Below are 24,587 nucleotides of genomic sequence, written 5' to 3' on the forward strand. Positions count from 1 at the left end.
CCCTTTTACATAAAACTCTCTGCAGTCTTATCAGATTAGACCTAGTAAGTCTGAACTGAATGCCCTCAAGTTTACTAAAGACTTCATAAGGTTTAATACACACAGAAGTTAAATCTTGTTTGCCTGATTAAGATCACTGTATTAACTACTTTATTAACACACTTCTTTATATAAAAATGTAAAGTAGTAGTTAAGGTTAAGTGTCTTGGTTTCTGATGCATCTGTCCTGGTTTGTTGTTTCCTCCAGGATGTAACCTGAAGATCTTCAACAACCAAGAGTTTGCGGCCCTGCTGGCCCAGTCAGTCAACCAGGGGTTTGAGGCTGTGTACCAGCTCACCAGAATGTGCACCATCCGCATGAGCTTTGTCAAGGGCTGGGGAGCAGAGTACAGGTAAGCTGCAGTGACAGATCCGCTCTGGGTTAATGACAACCACTCACTCATTTCCATAACGGTAAACCTCAACCGCTACAGAGCCGAACTGCTTAACAGAAGATAAAAACCTGCAACCAACTTGTCAGCAACATTGTGAGTGCTGCTGTGCAAAGATCAAGTCCTTAGCAAGCCCATATGTAAACACAGACAATAGAAACAAACAGACTGTGAATCATATCCCATATTCTGACAGCCCCCGCTCCCCAGGCATCTGCTCACACTCTGAACCCACACCCGGTGAATCCGGTGTGTGACGCTGCCGAGCCCTCATCAATAGAAACAGGCACCAGTTGGCACGCCAGACTATTTTTAAATAAACACACATGTACTGTGTCAAAAAGGAGATGTCAGACTTTCCCTCTTCCGTCCCCTCCCAGTTTTCCACACAGTCTGACTCACTGATAGTAAGAAAGGAGGACACGGAATAAAGGGGAGCAGATGATTGGATGAAAGTTGGCTCTGCACAGGAGGTTTCCACAGTGAGGAAACCTTTGTGTTGTGAGTGACTGCTCACCAGTCCTGCCCAGACTAAATGCTGACATGTAGATGCACTTAAAAACAGGTTACTGGACCAGCCAAGCCCTGCTTCTTCTCTACCTCCGCCCACACCTCATTCTCTCTGTCTTTTTCCTTGCTGACTGCTGTACCTCTGTGTCAGCAACAGCTGTGGTCGGAGGCATTATGTTTTCAGGTTGTGCCTCCATCCCTCTGTCCCGTTCACATGAACACAGTATCTCAGTAACACTTTGTGGAAATTTCTTTTAGTTATTTGGATACTCAAGGATGAACTGATTTTGGTCAGTGTGACCTCACAAAACATGTTTTTAGCCATAAAGCAAGACAATACAACTGTTAACAGAGGCGTACAACTGCAATGCAGTAATTCTGGTTTAATTTATAAAAGCAGACAAATGTAAAGATGAAGAAAAAATCTTGCAAACACTATAATTGTGGCACCTAATTTATTCTGAAAAACAATATGTTATGAAACAAACCATATAAACCATGGGAGAAATCATGCTGCTGGCAAGTGTCTCTGTTCATCTGGCTTGCCAATGCAGAAATTAGATGTATTACAACATACAGGATAAATTTTACCTTCTGTTGTTGTTGGCTTTGACATGGCTTTGAGTAGTTGTTTTATTTAGCTCATTCCGTCTGCCTCAGAACAAATGAAATGTTCAGTTTCACGAACGTCCTTCTTTTCCCTTAAAGCTGCTGCTGCGTGCTGTTCACAAAACTCTGGTGTCAAACATGATTCGCCTGAAAAAAAACACAAAGGAGTAAAAGCACGGAGACAAAAATGACAGGGTTATCACTGGGTGAGGCCACTGAAACCAGAATGTCTTTAGAAATCTGACCTTTCTTTTTTTAAGAGCTGCCACCTAACTCCACTTACACGCATACATCGTATTACTTTGAACACCCTCTCCTCTCCTCTGTGGAAAAATCAGTAAGAGGTTTTTGTATAAAGTCTGTAGGGAATCAATGAAGAGCCAAAGGATACAGATATCAAAAGGCTGAATGTCTGGAAAAGATTTTTTTTTTTTTTATACAGTTTCTTCTAAAGTTTTTCTCAAATCAAGAACAAAAGAAATGAATTAAAACTGAAAACCATGTGCAAGAGCATGCAAGTGCAACATCCAAAGGTTTTCTCAAAGGTTCAAAGACAAAAGTAACAAATGTTTATGAAACAAAACATCTTATTTCCAGTTACAGTATGATACCTATAAAAGCACTACTTGAACTCTAGAAGAACATAGAGTTTTGGCAAGTTTTGGCTCTTGTCATCAGATTGATTCAGATTCCGTTAAACTCATCACCATGTAGAGGAGGTGCTGATAAGATGGACCCATATAAAATAAAATTATTACAGACATGGAATATAGATTAGATTTTAGTTTTCCAATCCCCAGTGAAAAAATGACAGGAGAATAGACAAGAGAGGGGTTGGTTTTTCAGTTCACTTCATACACTAGGATCATTTGACCTTAAACACATCTTAAATTCTGTCTTAAATAAGTGTTAAAACTTTTCAAGTGTAACTCAGAAGTCTGTATCATCCAGTATTTTGTGCATTATTGTTTTGTATTCAGCCCCTCGCATTGCAGCTAAAATGAAAGAGTAGTTTGATGTGACTTTGACTGAAACTTGACTTGTAAGTTTACTCACCCTGGTCCTGTCCTCTGCGCAGCTCTCACTGTGTCCTTAATATCTGTTTCCCTTTCTGTCTCTCCCAGGAGACAGACGGTGACCAGCACCCCCTGCTGGATCGAGCTTCACCTGAACGGCCCCCTGCAGTGGCTGGACAAGGTGCTCACACAAATGGGCTCCCCCAGCATCCGCTGCTCCAGCGTCTCTTAGGGAAGCCCTTCAACCACCCACGTCCTGTACATCACGTCTCCTGTCAGTGACTAAAAACACACAGACTTCATGCAGACAAGAATGGCTACACAAGTACAGAAAGATGATGAAACCCCCCCCCCCCCATTCAGCCAATCCTCAATCTGTAATTTAGTCCTCCCTCCCCACCAGCTGACAGTAGCACTTTTTATATACATATTGTTTGTGGCAAAAGGGGACAAGTGCATTAAAGCAGTACCATGTTAGTATAATCTCCACATTTTGTCCAGAATTATTTTGATGGCAGTTTTTCTCTTAGGCGTCTATGTGCCAGAAAGACTGTAGAAATGGGAGGAGAGTTGTTTTTTTTTTGTTTTTTTTTATTAAGAGATACTTATTCTCTTTGCGCTTTTGTTGAAATTTCATCTTCACAATTTTTACATTTTTTGTACAGATGTTAAAGTGAACCATGGATTTAAAAATGAATTAATTTTTTAAGCATTAATACCAATTTTGTAAAGCATATGTAAGATCATGTTAAATGCATTTCACTTGACTTTGTTTTTGTATTTGGGCATTTGATAGGTTATGAAGACATTGGAATAATGGAAATGGTCAACCACAGTGTAAACACTGTGTGAAGGAATATACTGTAGCCTAGTACAAATATTTGCTTAGGTTTTCATACTGTCATTTTATGCGCTCTGTGTTACTCTAATAAGGCAAATAACAGGATGTTTAACTACACCTTTAAGGAACAAAAGACAAAGTAAGGAATCTGTCAAACTTCAGATTCAGCTTTTCCCCCTCTAATAGTAAACCATTCACTGATTTCAACCGGGAGCTAAATTAGTCTGACGAAGCAGTCTGATGTTTCAGGATACGTTAGAGCAGACGGGAGTTACAACCCTTATGTGAGAGCTGGAAGACAGCGATATTCATCAAATGTCATCAGGAAGATGATGCACTTTTGTAAAATGTTGATATTCTATAAAGAGATGTGGACAAAATTATATTCGATGACAGTTGTAGTCCATAGCTTCAATAGTGCTTGTCAGGGGCCTATGTGAAATATAGCCTGCATTCATTTCAGGAAGCTTTGCCAATTTGCAAAATATGTTTGCAGCATTGTATAGTAGGAAGTACATAACAGGCATTTACACAGAACTTGAAGACATCTCACATACTGTACTGTTCTGCAGACTTTCAGTTAAATTACACATTGAACATGCAAAATGTAGTGTAGGAATGTAGGAATACTTGTGTATGTGATAGGAATACTCTGCAGAAAGAGAGCAGGAAGACGCCTTTACTTTTTTTAATTTTCTCTCTCAGCAGTCCATGACATTGGTCTTATTTTAAACCATCAGTAATATTGACTTTTTGCACACTCAGGACCGTCAAAGAAAAACAGCTGAATTGTGTACAGAAACCAGTGAAAATGAGAGATTCATGACTCTCGAGGCTTTAAAGTCTATTTTGCTACCAATTATTTTTGTAGGACATTAAGGTCCTCTTTCAAGTGTTTTTGCATGACATGACAGAATATACTGCTGGCAGGTCTGGGGATATGAACCTTGTATTTTTCTACCTGTGAAGATGAGGCGGTTTCAGAACAAAGCACAGCTTTTTACAAAGGGAAATGTTTAGATAGAGGCATGTAAATAACTGTAGAACCTCATAATCTGATGTCCCTATTTTTTAAGTCTATGTACATGTAGTACATACATGTGTTATTATATGACCATTAACCTTTATAATGTTGAGGGTTTTGGAAGCAGAACAAAATTTAAGTTTAAAATGCAAAAAAAAAAAAAAAGTGTAAGTTGGAAAAAGGTATTGGTGAAATAGAAAGGCATAGTCTTAGCGTTGGTCCCAGTTCCTTTCAGCCACCCACTGTGGTGGAAGTGGATTGATTTCCTTCTGGTTCCATAACACTAGACAAAGACACAGTGGGTGAACATGGACAATATTTTGATTCTATTTACAATACTTATTTACATTAACGCAGCCTTTGATGTTAATGTCAGCCCGGTGGTGCTAATCTTTAACATTTTAGGGACTCAAGAGAACAGCAAAGCCATGAGATTTTACTTTTACTTAAAGTTGGTAGATTTTGATCTCTGTTAAATGATAATGACTTGTGAACGTTCTAACTATAATGGGATTGTTTCAGAAACAGTAGCATCTACCGATCTGAGACAAGACAGCTCTTTGTAGAGCTTCTAGTGTCCTTGAACACAGCAGTCCTGATCCTAATGGGCTCTCAAACCCCATAGTCAATGTAATTACCCAGTAGGGAATATTTTGCAAGCAAATTTGTCATTTTTATACACTCTTCAACTTATAGTGCTTGTGTTTTTTTTTTTCCCCCTTGTTCAAAATTTTCACTGTAATCGTCATTATTAGTTGTGATTTATGCTATTGTGCTCTGAATTGGTCTTTTTAGGTGTCCTGTAAAAAATTATACCCTTTTATTTTTCTCTGCCTATAAAAGGTTGATGTGATGCTTTATATTTTTGTTTATTATTGTTGGTCTATGAATAAAATATATATCTTGTGGTGATACCGGGGTCAGCATGCAAAGTAAGAAGGGAACTGAAGCTGGGTTGTACGGATCTTAAATGTCAGACCACATCTTTATTTCAGTAACTGTCAAAGTTAGTTTTGTATTCAGTCAGATTCACTTTGTTGTGGAATAATTCAACATTAAAAATGTCAGTTATTGAGCTAACTAAATTTTATAATAAGTGCTGTTAGCATGAAATGTACTTTATACAGGCTTCTCTGGAGACAGTTCAGGTTCTAGAGTCCTCTTGTCTGTTTCCTTCTGTAGTTTGGGGATTTCCTCGTCTGTGGTAAATAATTTGGCGCTCTCCTCAGAAGCAGACAGAAACCATAATTACAGCCCCAAAGCAGACACTCTCTTGTTTCTTCACTTAGTGCTATGTTGAAAGCTAATGCAAACCGAAGCCGCTTCTGCTGTCACAGATGCACGGCATGGCTTTGAATATGAATGCACGCTTTGTTCTGATGCCCGTAAGGTAAAGAGGACTGAACAACCTGCGAGGCACTTCAAAAACCACTTCACTGTGGTGACAAATAGTTTAGGTGCATGAGAAAATCTATTGTTGAAGTGAGAAGATGCCGGGGCCAAAGCCAAATGGTGTTGGATTCTGCTGGTTCACTCGTTAAAATGTCTGCAGTCTGGATGCATTCAAAAGCAGTCAGTGCAGTACAAAAGCTGTCCATTGTGATTTTTCTTTTCTGCTGTATGAGATGCCGTAGCTGTAGGCCTGAGTGCCTCCGTTGTGTAATGGCATCAAAAGCTAAAGCAAGAACTTGTGCACAGTCAGCTTTACATTACCACAGTGTGCGTCTCCTGTTGTTCGGGCTGCCTGAGCTTAATTCCAGACTACATAAGCATTTAATAATTAACTCTGTAGCTTGCTGGAGAGTCAAACGCAGGGCCATTATGAATCATTGATTGAGAATGTATGTGCGTACATGTGCATACGTATAATCTGGAGCTGCTGTAGATTTGATTAGGAGGAAGATTACAGTATTCTCTGCCAAATAAAAAAATTATACAAAACATATGAGCACTGGAGCTGCAACTAACAATCATCAATATGACAATTTTTTCAATGAATTGTTTAATTGTTTAGTCTCTGCAACACAAACACATTGTCAGAAAATTTGGCTGAGCTGAAGATGACATCTTCAAATGACTTATTTTGTTTGATGAACAAAACAGCAAAAATTTGGCATTTTCTTCATTATTTTTGCTTGAAAAACAATGAATCCAACATCAAAACAGTTGCAGATTATTGTTCTGTCGATCAATTAATTGATTAATCAACTAATAATTGACAACTAATCCACGATTAATCAGTTAATAATTAGCTCTAATGGGTGCTATTAGGCAGTTTATGACTTGTCTACATATAGTAGGTGTATATACACTAAATTAACAGTACACAGTATGGTGGTTATACAAGGCATCTTTAAACATCTCATCTTGAAACATACATTTAAATGTACTTTCAGTGGAAAGTCAAGATATTCTAAACATTGGCTCAAGTGTAAGATTAAATATTAAGATATTAAAACTACATGCCCTCAAAACTGAACTGGATTAGTTCTGTTCTGTAGAGTAAATGATGTTTACAGTCATACAGTAGATGATACCAGATCGTAGACAGTGCTTCTTTGACAGTGGCACTGAAAATCATTTATAAACCATGATTTAATCCATTTAGAAAAGATCCTCACAGAGGCTAAGGTATAGAGCGAAGAGTTGAAGGGTGGAGCATGTGTTCAGTTAAATATATAATCTATATTCTATAATAATTTTTAGCTGAACACTGCCATCTGCTGGCTGCAAGGATTGTACAGTGTGAGCTCTGTAAACACAAGGAACCACAGTTGCATGTTGTAATGGCTCCGAACTCTTATTCATTTATTTTTTTAGTATTTTGTGCAAGAGGTGACAGGATGTCTGACCGGACAGGAACAAGGATCGGTGCGACTACATGGTCAGTTGGTCTTAGACCCTTAGACAGACAGAGTGGTAGACTCCCAAGGATCCTACTTGTATCACCTATATGTGAAGTTTTTCAGCTTTAGACAGAGATTCAGTCGTACTGAACAGCTCAATGAAGAGGTGTCTTCCTTTTTGTACATACAGTCTGTGCAGCACGTGCATGTGTGGTGACAAGGTGACAGAAGTAGGATGGCTAATAAATATCCAGATTGAGCCGTATATAAAGATCAGTCATAACTTAGACAGCGCATGTCTTCTTGCGGGTTTTGGTGTATTGTCTGGTAAAAACTGAGCAGGACACGTTCCAGTTAAATATCAAAGCTAAATGGCTTGTAAGGCAGAGCAAAGCAAGGTAAGTTTATTTGAAATGCATTCAAACGCTGACGACAGGAAGTGCATTGCATAAGCCAAAATAAAGACATCTGCCCCGAAACAATGCATACCACATAATGGGACAACATAAATGATAATATAAACAATACAACATAATAAAAATAAATATTAATACATACTAGTAGGATGCAGATTCAATGACTGCACAAATATTGAACTCATTTTGCCATGCAGAGATTATTAAACACAATAGGTTCATACATTTCTGCAACAATGGAGAGCGTCTCCTGCATTTATCACTTCAACACTTCAATTATTGGAAGAATTACCATCGCAAGTCGGTTAGCATGGGCCTGTTTGAGCCAACATGATTACAGCTAATAGTGATGAAATGAACATGACTGTTTGCAGTGGAATGAAAGGGCTCCATGCATCAACAGACGCAGCAGAAACATGGTTCATGTTGTCCGTTCAATGGATATGACTTAGTGTTGACAAGTGAGCACAAAGATGAACAGATGAGAGCCGTCAGCTCTGCCTCCATGTGAAGGTCACTCTGAAACAGGTGTTGGCAGCGAGAAACATTTGTTGGTAAACAAATCCATCTTTGCAAAGGTCACCATTTGTTTCATGGCATTCTCTCTCACTCTGCCTCTCTTTATCTCTTTATATCTTTATCTCTTCGTCTCTCTCTCTTTGTCACATCTCCTCTCTCTTCCTGCTCTTTCCTGCTCTCTGTTTACTTCTCTGGCTGGAGTTAATTTCATGAAGAAAGCCTGTCATTGGTTTGTTGCAGCTCCGTATACCAGGCAGAGAAAAATGAAGACTGCAGTATTATCAGCCTTCAGTAGCCACCAACCTTTTGCACCGCCACGGGTGGATACGTTACAGCTGTCTCTGGACAGCAGCAGGTACCCGGCCCTGCATGCCAAACCAAGATGGGCACCCACTTCTCCGACTGGCTGCCGTTGGCCGTGTGCCTGCATGTCACCCGCTCACATACATACACAGACACACGTGCACACGCACACAGCAGCAGCCACTGTGCAAGCCAACGCTCGTCCCCTCCTGTCAGCTGTACCACCCGTGCAGGAAAGGAAACTGTCACTATGTCTCAACTGAGAGGACATTTTGTTCAGACAACATTCATAAGCACCTGGCAAACACTTATGTTCAGTGCAAAAAAACAAGCATATAAAATTTATAAGAGAAAGCTGGCTGTAGGAGAATGTTTGATGTAGCAGGGAACACGCAAAAGAGTTTAATTTTACCCCTCAAAACAATTTTCTGTTCTTGGTGTGTTTTTTTCCTCTCAATATGTTCTCAGTTTGTCTGTGTACCAAATGCAAGCATCCTGGCTCAACCTATCTAACGTAAATGTATATATATATATATATATATATATATGGCAGGTTCCATTGTTGGATCCTGATAATAATAAAGATCAAAGCAAGAACAGGTCAATATTAAACCCCAAAGAACGGGGAAAAAGTACAATCGTAAGAGCAATGGAGAGAGTGAGAGAGGAAAGAGGTGGGAAAAAGAGGCAGTGAGGGAAACATATTTACTGACATCCATGGGCTGTCACCACTCTGATTAATGGTGGTTGGAATCCCTGCCTGGTGAAAAGGTGTTGTTGGGGTGTAGAGAAAGCCCAGGCGTTGACCCAGAACTAATAGCATTCGACTTGAACAAGCTGTCCAACCTGAGAAAGTGGGCTCTGCTGCACCCGGCTGGAAAAAAGTAGGAAATAAGAAAAGTTAGAGATCGGAAACAGGGTAGGTGTGTGGGTTCACATCGCAACCTTTGGACTTTGAGCACCTGGCCTGACTCCACGCTGTGTTCAAAATCACTTTGTCCACTCATTAACTATTCTCCACATGATACACGTGTAATAGTTTACGCACATGGTGAGCAGTAACTTTCAGATACTTACGAATCTATCATTTTGCGCCATCATTGACAGGTGCGGTGTAACTGACACATCCTTTAAACCGGCATCACTGTGGAACTCAAGGCCAATGAGGACTCTTGGAATTTGGGGGTTTAAACAACCTGAGGAGTTTACAGTTCACATTTACACACACATGTGTTTGGTAAAAAGGATTTACTGTGACTTTCTTTGCAGTGGGTAGTCATCAAAAACTGGACTCATGAGTCATGACCTCGGTATCTCTAGCTCTGGCCCTGGGGGGACCTTTAGCAGAAAGAAGTAAGTACTGCTTTTAAGGCTGATTCTGATAAAGTCAATAGTCTTAAATGTAAACAAGACGAAGAGTCTGCAGCCACGCTAACGGCTCTCTGAGGCTGCCAGCGATAATGCAAACATGCTGATGTTTAGCAGGTGTAATGTTCATCATGTTCACCTGTTAGCTAAGCACTAAACAGAGCTTACAGCCTGATCTTTAATATGTTTAATTTTACAGGAATTTGATGAAAAGTACTGGAGAAGTTACATTTTTGACCTGATGATGTTGAAGCTTGATGAGAATTCAGGATTATCTGTATAGCCCAAAAATATCACACAACTATTGTACAATGTTTCATTTGGTTTTACAGGGCCACCACAGGCTCCTGATCCAGTTCAAGCTCCAGGAAAAAATAGGAAAAACTCAAAGAAGAAAGAAAGAAATAAAGAAAGAAAAGTTCAAAGACAGATTCCCCTCTTCAGAGTTTTCATATTGAGCTACATGTTGATATTCTTACTGTGAAAACTCTCAGGTCAACTCACATTGAAAAACACAATATACTCACCAATAGCTCCTGCTCATGTTTTCCCTATAAAACATCACAAAAAAAAAAAAAAAGGTCTTGCTTCAAATAATCTGCAGCGTATTTGCCAGGAGCATCATCCTGCCGAGGTTGTTTTTGCTAAGGGCAACAGCAAGCCCAACAGCTGGGACATAATGAAGCTTTGAGGCACTTGTTCTCCCATCATGTTGTGCCAGCCCCTGTTTCTTCCACCAGATGTTCCATGTTTTCCCTCCAAAAAGGCCCTGCTGCCAAAATGGGGACAATCGCTAGCAAAGCGGGAACCAGCTAGCTCCACAGTCGATTCATGATTATAGGGTGATAGTTGGGTTAATTGCTTGTTTCGTGTTTATTGGACGAGGCCCTGTCACTTGGTTGTCATCTTTTATGTAGCTGAGAAAATCAGTTTGACAGTAACTAGAGCTGCTGTTGCCAGTTTCGCTGGACTGGAGTCAGGTGGGAGTAGATGAAGATGATGTTATTGATTGTTTTTTAAAGATCAGTATCGCTGTTATTGTGAATAATCATCTTGTTTGAGATGACATGAAAACGTGTCATCATGTGTCCTCAGAGAAGCACGTCAGCTGGCACAGGTCAAATACTAATCAATGCAGGATGTTAGCTGATGCAGAATACCAGAGACCAGAGTGGAAGATTTAGCAATCTCTCTTCGGGAAAACAGCTGTTAGAAATCAGTGCTGCTGAAGCTCAATTGGTTTTGTTCTTCTCTGTGTATGATTTTTAAAACTGAAAACCAAATAGAGAATGGGTTATTTGATTCATTATAAAAAATAACACAGTGTTTTCATATAATATTATTTTTTTCATAATATTTTTCTTATGTCATCTTATATGCTATTTAATATTTTGTCATGTATGATGTGTCCCTGCTTTTATTTTGAAGGACATTGAGTTTACGCCTTCCGTATGAAATGTGCTGTTTAAATAAAACTGGATTGACTTGACTTGACTTCACAGCCATGTAAGAACTACAGCTCCCAGCAGCCTCTGGTTCCGCGCAGACTCAGTAGCAGCCTGAATGGTGTCTTGTCTCCGTTTGTGTTGACAAGTTTTATTTCTAATTTTTTCCTGTTTCGTCTCCTCTTTTTTATTTTCACTTCAGATACAACCAAGAGACGGTGCATATCGGTGAGTTTATAACTTTTTACATTGTTTAACATCCTCAGTTAACCGAGTTAACTTTAGTTCGGTTCATGATTGATGATGAGGTGGAGGTGGAGGTGGAGGTGGTGGTGGTGGTGGGGTTGAGTGTTGATAGCCGACCACATCAGCTGTTTTTGTGTTATTTCTGAAAGTCGGCTGATCAACAATCACATACAATGATTGGTGTGACCTCATGGTGAACGTGCTGACAAATGAAATGCTGTTTTAGACTGAGCAAGCTTTTAAACAATCCTCTTATTTCCACTGCCTTATTATTCCCTAAATAACTGTACATAGCCTCATGAGGTGAGACAGTAAACTTTCAAGCATCAAAAGTCCTTATAGCCACAAGTAACTTATAACTTATGTACATATATAATTATCTATTAATATAAAAAATTGCAGGGGTTGTTGATATTTCATAATAATTAGCTGACAGGAAATGACAAGCACACCTCAAGACAAAGAGGAGAAAACAGAAGTCATATAAGAATAAAATACTAAGGAAATCAGAGTAAAGGTAAAAGGGAAACATCATCCATCCATGGATGAAATACAATAACAGGATTATTATTAAGACAAGAAATAAGTTTAGTTATTTTTTGTTCATTTGGTTTAATCAAACGACAATGTTCCAGCTTTTATTTGAATGAAATATAATCACCATTTACAGTTTAATACACATTTTCATCTAATTATTAAGTATTTACATAGGATCTTTAGTGCTTGTCATTACCTTAAAATGTCTCCTCGTTTCCTTCACTTGCGTCCTGTCCTTGTGTCTCAGTCCCTCCCAGGGAAGAAGAGATTCAACATCCTTTTCTCCAACCCATCATCTGGAGCAACAACAGTTTCCGGTGACAACAGCACAGATGGATCACAGCTGGATCAGCTGTCGGTCTGCAGGTGTTTTTATGCCTTGGAGTTTGTAATTGCATCGATAAAATGATGCACTGTTCAAATAATAAGTTCAGCCAGTCCAGTGTTGTAGTGACATCATCCAAGTGACTGAAAGTTTTTTATATTGTGAACAGATCCGTCAAAGCCCAGTTTTTAAAGTTACTGCTCTCACACTGAAAGCTAATAAGACAACAAAGCTCTCATTCTTTCTTTTTTATTTGTTGCATCTGCATTTATTTATGTTCTGTTTGTAAATTAATTTTACTGCTTCAGAAATATCAATTGACATATATAACACACTATTTAAATGTTAATGCAACACTATGTATTATGCTGAAGTTGTCTAGTTGCTGAAGGTGACAAAGCTCTGAAGGTCCTGCCAACTCTCCTTCCCCCATCAGCAAGACGGGAGGAAAAGTCTTCAGACCCACAGGTCGTTTATTGATACGCAGCCTGTAAGTTTTGTTTTAGTTTTTCTATTTCAGTTAGGGTGGGCGTGTGTACTGCGTGATAAGTTTGACAGCTATGAAGGTAAATTAGGGCCAGAATGTCTAAAAGCAAAAAAACAACCAACTGTGAATGTCAAACGAAGCTTATAAATGATCAAATTTAAATGTTAAACCATGCCCATCACATTTTCCCAGACCCCCAGGTGACATCTTCAGATGTCTTTCTGTCTGATCAACACTCTAAAATATTCAGTTTTCAGTGATATAGAACAGAGAGAAACAGATAATCCTCAAATTGGAAGAACAGGAACAAGCACATTTTTGCATTTTTGCATGAGAAATGATTCAAGCGATTAATTGTTTATCAAAATACTTGCTGATTCATTTTCTGTTGATCAACTAGTTGACAAATCTACTGCTTGTTCCAGCTCTGGCTAAATATTTCCCTCTCTAAAATTGAGCTTTAACCTTTTATTAAACTTTTATTTATATAGCACCATTCAGACACAAGGCATTTCAAAGTGCTTTACAAAGGCACAGAAATACATTAAAAATATCACATTAAGAAGCTATTCAAATTTCATTTAAAAAACATGGCAGTCATAGAAACTAAAGCTGCTTCAACTTGCTTGGTTTTGATTCTGGGAACACTGAGTTGATTATGATAAAAGATGTTATGTTATTCCATAATCTGAACAAGGACGAGCATGTAGATGTTGAATAGAAGAAGCCCGAGATAAACCAACAAAGAACTGTAGCTAGTTTATATATATATGCTAAATACAGTAAAACACTACACAGACTTTTTCTAAGCCAGCAATCCCTAGATAAACTGATTATGAGAGTTACTAATTTTTTGACTTATCGATCTAGTCTATAAAATGCCAGTAAGATATAAGATATGAGGAAATAAGAAAATATATCCATTACAACTCACCAAGGTGATGTTTAGTGCCAATTGCCCAAAACACAGGACACATTTGAGAAGCTGGAAACAGAGAATGTCAAGTGTCTTTCTAAATGATTTAAAATATAAATCAGTTATCAAAGTATTTTTGTTGTTGTTGTTGTTTTAATGCTAGATTGATTGACTAATCGATTAGTCAACCAGTCACTTCAGCAATACAGTGAACTTTCTCTATATTAATACAAAGCCAACAGTTTTTAACTCAAAACTGTCATCTGTTTGGAAATGCTGATTACTTTTTAATTAGGGTTGACTCCTTGTGTGTGTGTGTGTGTGTGTGTGTGTGTGTGTGTGTGTGTGTGTGTGTGTGTGTGTTTTGTTGTGATGCATTTTCTGTTAATTACACCATCTAATCAACCCCTTGCCAGTGAAATCATGTTGCAGGCTAACTGAATTAATTGAGACTAGATGTTTTTATATATGTAATTAATTTAAATCATGTAAGTTATGCTTTGCTCAGTTGCTGTTAAACTGAAAAGGGACGTAGTTAAACCTTGTTTTCTTTTTGGGCAAATGAAGAAATCTCTATGGGCTATCCTGTCACTGATCAATGCACATTTAGATGTTTAACATCTGGCAAGCCGCTGGAAATTGGCTTCTATGGCAACATTGCGTTGCCATCATCCTCCCATCATTAGCTTTCACCATTGCCCCGGGGTTCATAATGTCGTTAGCTTACATAGAGATGCAGTAAAGCGATGTTACATGACGTTTCTCAACTCCTTTTATTGAAGTAGCCTGCCATGCAGCCTGCTTGTTCTATTCCATGGACACCACAGGGAAATAAGACATGATGAGAGCAGAGGCTTGATGACATGAGGTTTAAAATTTCTTGCGTCAAACATCATTTAATTTGGGGATTATTGGCAAATAAAAACCATCACAAAAGCTAGGAAGTACTGCCTTCTAGTCTTAGTGCAATTTTACGTGCAAAAATGGGCCAGTTGGCCTACACAAGGTTTTATACATTTTCAGTTTCTATTTTGCAGCCAGGTCTCAATTTGCTGTATTTTCTGCTCACATCTGTGTGTAGCTCTGAAGGTTTAACATAGAATCTCAAAGTTGCACCATTGCTGCACTAGTTTTAATCGAATGTGCAGTCAAAATGATTAGCCACAATGACTGAAATTATGTAGTTGTAATTACCAACAGATGGGAGGCTTTATTTGCACTTAAGGCGACTGTGTGCATGGGAAATGCAGTGTGAACAAGAATAATTAAGAAGTTAAAGTCATGTTTTTTCCAACTTGTGTTTAAATAATCAACACTATGATATAAATTTGTTTTAAATTAACTATATAGTTATATGAATGCTTTGCCAGGGGCAGACATCACCTTCCTTGAGGTGTGAAGATACTGATTTTTTAATTTTTTTTTTATTGAAACCTCAGTTTGTTAGTTTTCTGGAGGGAAGCAGCTTGTAAAAGCCGCAGTACCTCATGCTGAGATCTATCACAACACCTGAGGGCTCACTGGGGAGACAGTAACTCATCATGTGAGTCGGACAGTACTGCGTTTCTCTTGATATATGTAATGGAAAACAAAGCTGTTTTTTAATGGACACTACAGCATTGATACCACTTCATTCGTACTTTAAAGTAATAGAGTAAAGAAGTTGCCTTAGTGCTGTCGACTCTCGTGATAAATATGAGGGGTCACAAGATCATATTTCTTTTGAACAACATTACGTTAACTTGTTCTGACTTCCCTTTAATTTTTGCTCTTTTCTTGTCACAACTCAATGCCACAATGAAGCCTTTCTTTTCATAAAACATGTTTTATTTTCAGTGAGAAATTTGTAGTAGTAGCTGTCAAATGTTGATTATATTAGTGGAGATTAAAAATAAATATTGATTCATACATGCTCCCCAAAGAGGGTCAACGTCCATCAAAAGTAAGGTCCAGTGGAGTCCACGCTTAGGACAAAACCTCCACTTGTACACTAAGATGATCAAAATGGGCAGATCACAAAGGAAATGAATGAGCTTTTGATTATTTTTTACCTCTTTTTTCTTTATTCAACCAGAGTAATTGTTTTTCTCTGTTTCAGAAACACCTTTCAAAAACTCACACGGATGTTCGTTCCTGACCAGGACGACCAGTCACCGCTGGCCACTGAGCAACTACACGAAGCAGCTGGATGCTACTGTGAGGCGCCTTTTCTCACGGGCACATCGTCATTGATAATGTACAAGATGAAAGCCCTGCCCTTTTTTCCTCTCATATTTATCCTGCCAGTCCAAGGATCAAATCTTTATAGCCACACACTCCGACTATACATCTTCAAAATGTATTCCAAAATCATCTGAGTTTACTGGACACATTTATGCTATTTATTTTGATCTTAAAAAGGCCTTTCCTTCCTTTGCCACCCTCAGGCCCAGTATTGGCTCCAAAGGGTCTAATAGTAAATAATTAATCAATATGTTGTTTATCCTGTCCTGTACTGGATATGGTGTAATGCATGTTTCAACCTGCAGGGGGCTGCTTTAGACTTTTATTTATTCAGCCTCTTAATGAGAACAATTATCAAATCATTTTCATTCACTTAAATCAGCCTTCCAGGTCAGTTTTTTAAGTTTTTTTTAGGTTTTTTGGGTTGAGACGTGTATGTGTGAGTTAGTGGTCAGTAGCTGATATGAATGTGGTTTTGTGTAAGTATTTGCTGTTTTACACGTCTTCTAAATCATCCAAGTTCTTTGTTATGCAGCTCTGCCTTGGAGTCCTTTCAACCAGCTGGTTCACTGCACAGGGTCCCATCAGTCCACAACAGGGTGAGATGTCTGCAGTTCACTCAGAATTCAACAGAGGTCACTAGAAACTGCTCTTGGATGAAGTTAGCTCATCATCCTCTTCAGAGCCGGTATGCCTTTTCCAAAATATGCTGTGTGCTGTTGTGAAAGTCTGTCTTTAAGCTGCTATTAACAAACAGCTTGTATCTTATTTCCACCCTATCTGATTCAGCAAACGTGCAAACACAGGCGTGCTTTATTTATGCTGGTATATTTTATGCATGACAGTTTTGCTGAGGGGAAAAAAAAGTTCCTCCACCCGTCTTCCCCATGTTTCCCCTATTGATTTTGGCGCTGCTTTGATCTGAATCCATGCCAGAAGTGTCACTTAGATAAATCACTGTTAGTCCAAGCTGGCGCAGCTCGGCACTGGTGACAGAAGGGAGAATTCCACGCGGATCAAATAAATACAGATGTGGTATAATTAGTTGTATTCCCAATGAGCCTTTTGTGGGCACGTTAAAGATGCTAGGGATCAGCTGGCTTTCCTATCAGCAGCTTTTATCAATTTACACAGTAACAGAAGCTAGGTGGGTCACAGCCCATGTGGCTTTTGATGAGTCACATGTCCATCGTGCAGATTTGGAAATTAGTCAAGATGAAATGTAAGCAGTGTGAGAGAATTTAAATTGGAGCTGACTCTTCGGATGTGTAACTGACTTCTTCTTTTACAGACACTCACCAGTTTGTGAAATTAAACAGATATAACTGGCTTTATATTGCTCGTAGCCGTGACCAGGGAACAGTTCAGAACAGCTTTTTGCATGTTTTTTGTAGGTGATAGCTATCACATAATTAATTTCCTTTTTATTTAACCTTGATTCAACCGACCTGAGACCAAATTCTTATTTACAGTGTCATCCTTCATAGCAAGAGGAGTACCAGATCCGACAGATCAGACCGAAAGGAGAAAAAACACAGACACATATAGAAAGACATGGATGTGACCATAGACTACAACAACTGCACTTTTCTTAAATTTCATATCAAACATCTCATCAATGTATTTTCCAACAGCCATCCCCTAACAAGAATTAAGCAAAGTACAGTAAGGTTGATGGTCCTGTATAAATACAGTTTAATACAAATTCTGTTGCTTTGGTGCATTGCGACGTTCTGAGAGCCACATTAGGTCAGAGGTCTCCGACAGTTTATGTAAAACATGCTTTGATCTTCGCTCCAACCAAAAACAGTACCACTTTAAGTGCATCATCCTATAACAAAAGGAGTATACGCTTGCCACATAATACTGCCATTACACCCCTTGTACGATTGAAACCCACTTTTTTTGCTCTCGCAATTATAGGCCCCTTCAGGAGGGGACGTGTTTATGCCCAGCAGTTAGCAATGCATTGATTTAATACGTTTCTAATCAGGACATACAGCTTCAGGGCCTGAAATGTTAATTTTTCCTGCTGCTTACAAAGTAGCCTTTGATTTTCTGTCACGGCAGTAATTACCGTTTTTTGCTACTGGAAGGGGAGAGAGCTTTGTCTTGTCTAATTATGAGGTAATCATTGCTGTAGTGCCAGCATGTTGTTCTCACCTTTTTGTTAATACTATTTTAATTTTATTTTTACAGCTTCCGGCTATTACCTTCCCTTCTAATTCACACCGTGACACTGTTAACACTATACGTGTGTCTGTGTGCGTGTGTGCGTGCGTGTATGTGTGTGTGTGTGTGTGTGTGTGTGTGTGTGTGTGTGTGTGTGTGTGTGTGTATTTGAAGGGTAGCAGCCTAGTGACTGTAATTGTTGTGGTATGGGTGCTGTTAATTACTGGAGTAAACGGTTGAATCATGGCCAGGGCCCTTTGTGGTTGGAGAGTGGCGGGCAGCAGCAGAGAGAGACAGAGGGCTGGAAAATTGTTTTTACCATCTGGGGACCGGGGGAGAGAGAAGGGGAAGCAGAAAGGAGAAAGGGGGAACAGCGACAGACAGAAAGGCCCAATTGGTGGTCAGAGCCTAAGGGTCTAGGGGTCCATATGGAAGGCAACACTTTGCCTTGCGCTTTATTGCACACCTTGCTGTTTTAATCAATGGCAAGCCTGTTCACAGAGCCTAGAGCAGCAGTGGTTGTTTCTCATTGTCTCACTGCTACTTCCACTTGTCCTGCTCCACTACACCCCAACACTTCTTACCAAATCTCTGAAGAGCTATGCAGCACTTTCAGGCCTATCTGGAAGCTGGAGAAGTGGATGTGCTGCGGTGAAAACGTTTGCACTGTGTGTGTGAGGTAAAAGCTCCTATATTGTAATGATGATTTGATACGCTTTTGGCTGTGCTGTTCCAATTTCCCTGCAAAGCAGGAATAAGAATGGAGACACCTGCTGTGTTTGGAGTCGTTTCTTAAAATGGAGATTCCATCTGAATTCCATTTGAGTGTTGAAAGTAATGAGATTAGGCTACAAAAGGCGTGTTAACACCGAGACGCTGGGAAGTGTGCTAATAACACCATAAATGTGCCAGCCAGCAGTGGTCTGACTCCTTTGTAACCCCACCCTGAGTGGAGGCAGTTCTGGTAATCACCCCCCTCTGACTAAGCACCACGTTGAAGAGTGAGGAAAAAAGCCATGGCTGTATGGGAGGCTGAGTGTTTGATTTTATCACAGAACTCTGGCAAGAACATGAATATTTCTTTAAATTAGACCCATTTTGTAATGAACACACACAACAGGGAAAGCTATACCTGAAGTAAAGGACCTGCTGATTTCATTTCAAACTGCATAAATATTAACAGAACAGCAATCAGACAGTGGAGCAGAGCGCTATACTGTACGTCTTGCATCTGATTGTATATAATGACTATAAAGGACAAGTCCACTGAAATACCAATTCATGTTGTTTGCCATGATCTTGGGCGACTCCATACGTGAGAATTTATTTATCACAAAACTCTACAACCCAGAAAACTACGACTGATCAGTGGTTTCATCTAGTGACATGTGCTTAATCCTGATTTTACATTCTTCAAACTTTCTCCGGATGAGGCATCGACAGCTGTGTTTCATCTGACTTGATGGATTCATTCATTCGGACAGAAATAAAAATTGATTTGTTTTTATCGAGCACAGAACGTCCAAGCTGTTGGCAATGCCTTGTGCATTTCTAGTTTGATTTTTTATTCTTATAATTATGATTATCATCATGATTATCATTATTGTTCACAAAATGTACACAACATACTACTACTAATACTCTACTCTCGCTGCAATAGAACATCATTTTTGGAAATGTGGAAAGTTGTCCACTAAGAGTTAATGAGGTGAACTGGAACTTAATTTCATCACAAATATTTATTCAAATACTATGTACTGGATTTTTATATATAATTGTTTTTGATGCTGTCAGTAGTTTTCAAATGCAACTTAAGTACAGGTGATTAAAACATCCGTCTTACTATAACCAGATCAAACAAACTTTGTAACTCAGCAGCAACTGTCGACAAACTGCCATCAGTTAAATGACGACTCATTTTAACTGCGGGTAGCTTAGAGATAAATGCCCATATTTTGCTGTGGCACCAGTACTGTACCTGCCCCCAAGTAGTGAAGTACCGACTGCTGCTGTTTTGTTGTTTAATAAAGTTCAAAGTTGAGTTTCAAAACATCGGCAGTAACCTAGGAGGAAAATTTGTGAGTGTCCTGTAGAGAGTGTCTACTTCTTTACTCAGATTATGAAAATAAATAAGACAGAATTGTCATTGTCAATCATGTGAACTTTCCAGAAGTCAGCCAGCAACAGTCTGCACCGTCTCCCCTCCATGTACACTGACACTGTCACTGTTGTTTGGCTCGTTGTATTACAGCCTTTGCCATTACTTGGATTTGTGATTAAATTTAGCAAAGTGCTGCCGATAGTCGAATTGTCCAGCCACTCTCAATTACTGTCTAGGGAGGGTACCTGAGAAAGCTTAACACAGCAATTAACAACTTAATTAAGTGCCACAGCCATTGTGGCACTTCTGGAGCCATGCAACAAGGGGCGTATTGATTGCAGGGGATTGCCAGTTGGTCCCCAATTGATTGCCCAATTGATTGGCTTGGATAGGCATTCCTCAATGACTCAGGAAAGGAGTTGGTGTGTGTGTGTGTGTGTGCACGCGTGTATGTGCGCGCGTGTATGTGTGTGTGTGTGTGTGTGTGTGCGCGCGTTTTGTCTCAGAGGAAGTAGCCGTCACGCCACTATGTGACACACTGATAATGACCTGCCAGACTGGCTGCATGGCCTCTCCCAGTCCCCCTGGGTGTGACACACATGTCTGGTGTCAATCACTCACTCACTCTCTGTCTGTCTCTTTCGCACACACTGACGAACACATGCATACACACACACACACACACACACACACACACAAACAGAAGCCCCGGGACTGCGCTTGAATCCTAAGTAACATCTGCAGTCTATTCATTCTAAATACACTTGACAGAGATGCAGTGATAAATACACACACGCACACACACGCGCACACGCACGCACACACACGGAACAGAATACATTGGGAGCAGTGGATACACCAGTACTAACTGACATTTTAACACCAGAAACATAAATAAACTTCCATTTTATTTCAATTCATCTTTTTACAACTGCAGCAAATTCTACTGTGATATCTTGATTTTCCTCTGGTCAGATTATACCAGTATATCATTTTATTAAGTCACAGTTTCTTCAGGCACAAATGCTTTTCTTAAAAAAAACTAAACAGGTACTCAGGTACACAGATAAACACATGAAGACAGTATACACATATACACACAAGCACATGGATTCACCCACCTACCTAATACACCCACAAACACACAAAGATCCAGTGCACCCTAGGGAGCAGTTAGGATGCAAGGCGGGGCTGGATGTAGGAGGGGAGTGAAGTGGTGGTAAGACGTCAAATAAACTGTCATCTCTTATTGTGTCAATGAAGTAATTCCCTTTTAAAGGCTTGACCCCTCACCCTGGAGGAGCTCGGCCAATTGCACAGTGCACCGGAGGAGTCATGAGGTGATAACAAATGACACAGCTGAGGGGGGTGGGGTGGGGGGGGTCTGCAACGTCGGACTCACTCTGCACCAGTTTCACCACTTCACCAGGTAACGGATGTTTTCAAACCAATTACTAGAAGCTCACACTTTAGGAATCAATTGTTTATCTTAGAACCAGAATTCCAGATTAATTTTAATTTCTATAAATCTGCAGGTTATTAAATGCAACTTTAATTTCTCTGAATATTATATTATTATTTTATTATTATGTTATTTTATATAAATGTTTTTTTTTTTATTCTTTACACTTCCCACTGATCGACATTTCCCTTTCAATTGAACTGAGTTTCACTCCCTGACTTAGTAGAACCTTATTTTACCACTAGGGGGTAGTATTATATGGACAGACTTGAATATTGCTCTCAATGAGATAGTCTGACTTCCTGGCAAAGGGCTGCTCAGCTATGACCAAATATGTTTTTGGCAAATACATTCACAACTCCAAGGATGGTCATACAATGTTAAGCTTTGAAATGACTCTTTATTCTGTGGATTTATGGCAAAAATTCTGAAATTATGGCTGTGTGTGTGTGTGTGTGTGTGTGTGTGTGTGTGTGTGTGTGTGTGTGTTTGTCAGAGTGCTTGTCAGGCTCAGCTCTCCCTGCGCCTGCTGTGGTCCTGAGGTGGTCAACTTATGACCTGTAATTACATTGCTACTTTGCTCTCACATCTCACCGGAGCAGGTTGGTCTTAGATACTTCAATTACCTCACTTCAATGCCTCTGTTGCTCTCACATGCCCAGCAAAACCATAATGATAGTCCAGGGAATGCGCTGATTCAGATTTTACTACATGTGCCACAGCAAAACAAAAAGCCATCACAAAAAAAAATGTTACAAGAAAACTACGAAATATATGAAAGTGAATATTTTTTCTGGAGAGAGTTATTATACTCTTTGTGCACTTAGCACACTCTGGGGGGCAAAGATTAAAACCTGAACCCTCATGCATCCCCGTAGACAGGCTCATGAATTCTTCCATTTCAAAACTTAAACAAGGAAAGCTTGAGAAAAACAGCACAGCAAAGGCAGCAACAATGCCAGACATATATTATATATATTTTTTGAAAATAGTCAGAATTAATTTGCATTCAAACTTGTTGTAAAATAGAGAAGAGCAAAAGATCTATCTGTTGGGGCATAATTGAAGGTTGGGTCCAGGTCGCATATGTTTGCCCTTGTATAGTTCTGCCACATTGTGGTGTAACGGAGCCTCAGCTGCAGGATTGCAGTTTTTAATGAAAAAATGGGGGGCCGCCACATCCAGGTAAGACCCCTGGAGGTTGTTTTTCCAGGGCTTTGTTATATCCCACAATGAGGCAGCGTGGATACACACACACGCACACACGCACACACACACACACAAACACACACACACACACACACACACACACAGATTTAACCTGACAATGATAGCTGCAGTAGTGGCTGATAGTACACACGTGTATTTCCCTGTAAAAAGCAAATGTTGGACATCTCCTTGATAATCTGAAAGAATCTTGAACAGGCATTAGATATCACGTCTCAAAACTCTCATCAAGTACATGAGGAAACATCTGAGTTTATCAAATGCTCACCCAATGCCACTTTGGAAATCTAATAATATAAAGCAACCAGAGATACTGTAGTTATTTGTCGGCCCATTGTGGTGTTCAAGGCCAGACTTGTTCAGTCTTCTTGCTATTAATTGAAATGCCTCAAAATTTTGTAATTTTCTTAGCTGAAAACTGCTAGTCTTTTCCCCCTCTTGTTAGTAACTAGATTTGTATCAGCAACAAATGCCAGCCTTCAGTAGCGATGTGATTAACAGATTACCCTCACATCCTGTTATATTTTATGACGGATTTTTGGATTTTATTATTAATGTGTAGGCTAAAACATATTTGATTTTTGTTTCTTTTAAAAAAACGACCCCAAAATAAACACACATTTCTAACAATTTAGATGTATTTAAGTGTAAGGTGAGCAGGGACGTGTAGCAGAATCCCCGAAAATATGTCTATGAGGAAGTGGCGCTTAAAACTGCCCAGGTTATTTTTCTTCATTCCCGCTGTAAAGCTACGTTGAATCAACCTGCCTTTTAATGGTGTTACCTTTTTTATTGACACCGCAGTTACTTCATATTAAATATGAAAAAAATTGTCTCAGTAATTTACAGCAATTTAACCACACACAGGGTGAGGCTTTTGCTGCAAATATTTTTTGTTACCAATTTTTTATTTGCTTTGAAGCAGCACATGATAGCATACATTGAGGCATTTGGCCATCAGGGCTTAGAAAAGGAGAAGAAAAGAAAAGCAACCCAGGAGTCTGCAGTGGCATATAAGAAGAGTATCGGCCATAAACATACAAATAAAAATGATGATTAACTTTACTCAGCCAACAGAGGCTTTAGGCAGCCCTGTCCCTGAGTCTGCTGCATCAGTGCCTCTGAACATTATATCATCCCAATAGAGGGAAGAAGGGAAGAAAGAGTCCAACACAACCAAAGAAAATACATATAAGTAGGCTTTTACTTTATATATATATTTTTAAAGGTACCCAGTGGACATCTTTATTCCTCTAATTTTTGCTGGTTACCCTCTCGTGCACTGCACTACACACCTCACTCTTCACAGGGCACTGTGGCTTATTGTTAGCCAATAACATGTCACCCAGGGATTTCCAAAGAAGACAGCTGACCATCCCAGGTTTAAATGGTTTGCTCAGCAGTTCAGAAACTTAACTGTGCCACCCATAGCTCACTGGACAACTGACCCTGACAGTTTGAAAAGGCAAATGTAGCAGCTCTGATCTTCAACCAGCTCTTCATTACCCTGCTGGACACACAAACCTGCATCTCATCACAACACAAAGATTGTATGCCTCCCCA

At 39.5% G+C, this 24,587-nt stretch overlaps 1 protein-coding gene and 2 long non-coding RNA genes across 3 annotated transcripts in view; 2 read left to right on the forward strand and 1 right to left on the reverse strand.

Moving 5' to 3' along the window:
- Positions 1–5,343, forward strand: part of LOC111661150 (SMAD family member 3) — a 28,260-nt gene extending 22,917 nt beyond the window's left edge. Inside the window, exons 7-8 of the mRNA XM_023414625.2 lie at positions 248–392; positions 2,675–5,343. Of these exons, the coding sequence (XP_023270393.1) occupies positions 248–392; positions 2,675–2,798 (269 nt within the window). The 3' untranslated portion in view covers positions 2,799–5,343. The remainder of the gene's footprint in view (positions 1–247; positions 393–2,674) is intronic.
- Positions 5,344–7,660: 2,317 nt separating this feature from the next.
- On the reverse strand, positions 7,661–9,409 carry LOC147818664 (uncharacterized). Its single transcript, XR_015437768.1, has 2 exons — positions 9,229–9,409; positions 7,661–8,731 (listed from the first exon to the last, which is right to left on the reverse strand). It is a non-coding gene; the product is annotated as an uncharacterized LOC147818664 (long non-coding RNA).
- Positions 9,410–9,579: 170 nt separating this feature from the next.
- Positions 9,580–18,523, forward strand: LOC147818665 (uncharacterized). Its single transcript, XR_015437762.1, has 5 exons — positions 9,580–9,868; positions 11,531–11,556; positions 12,359–12,926; positions 15,938–16,035; positions 16,598–18,523. It is a non-coding gene; the product is annotated as an uncharacterized LOC147818665 (long non-coding RNA).
- Positions 18,524–24,587: the final 6,064 nt, after the last annotated feature.

Source organism: Seriola lalandi, unplaced genomic scaffold (assembly GCF_002814215.2).
Source record: "Seriola lalandi dorsalis isolate HSWRI2012SDOR001 ecotype SW California unplaced genomic scaffold, Sedor1 jcf7180002054537, whole genome shotgun sequence".
NCBI classification, from domain to species: Eukaryota; Metazoa; Chordata; class Actinopteri; order Carangiformes; family Carangidae; genus Seriola; species Seriola lalandi.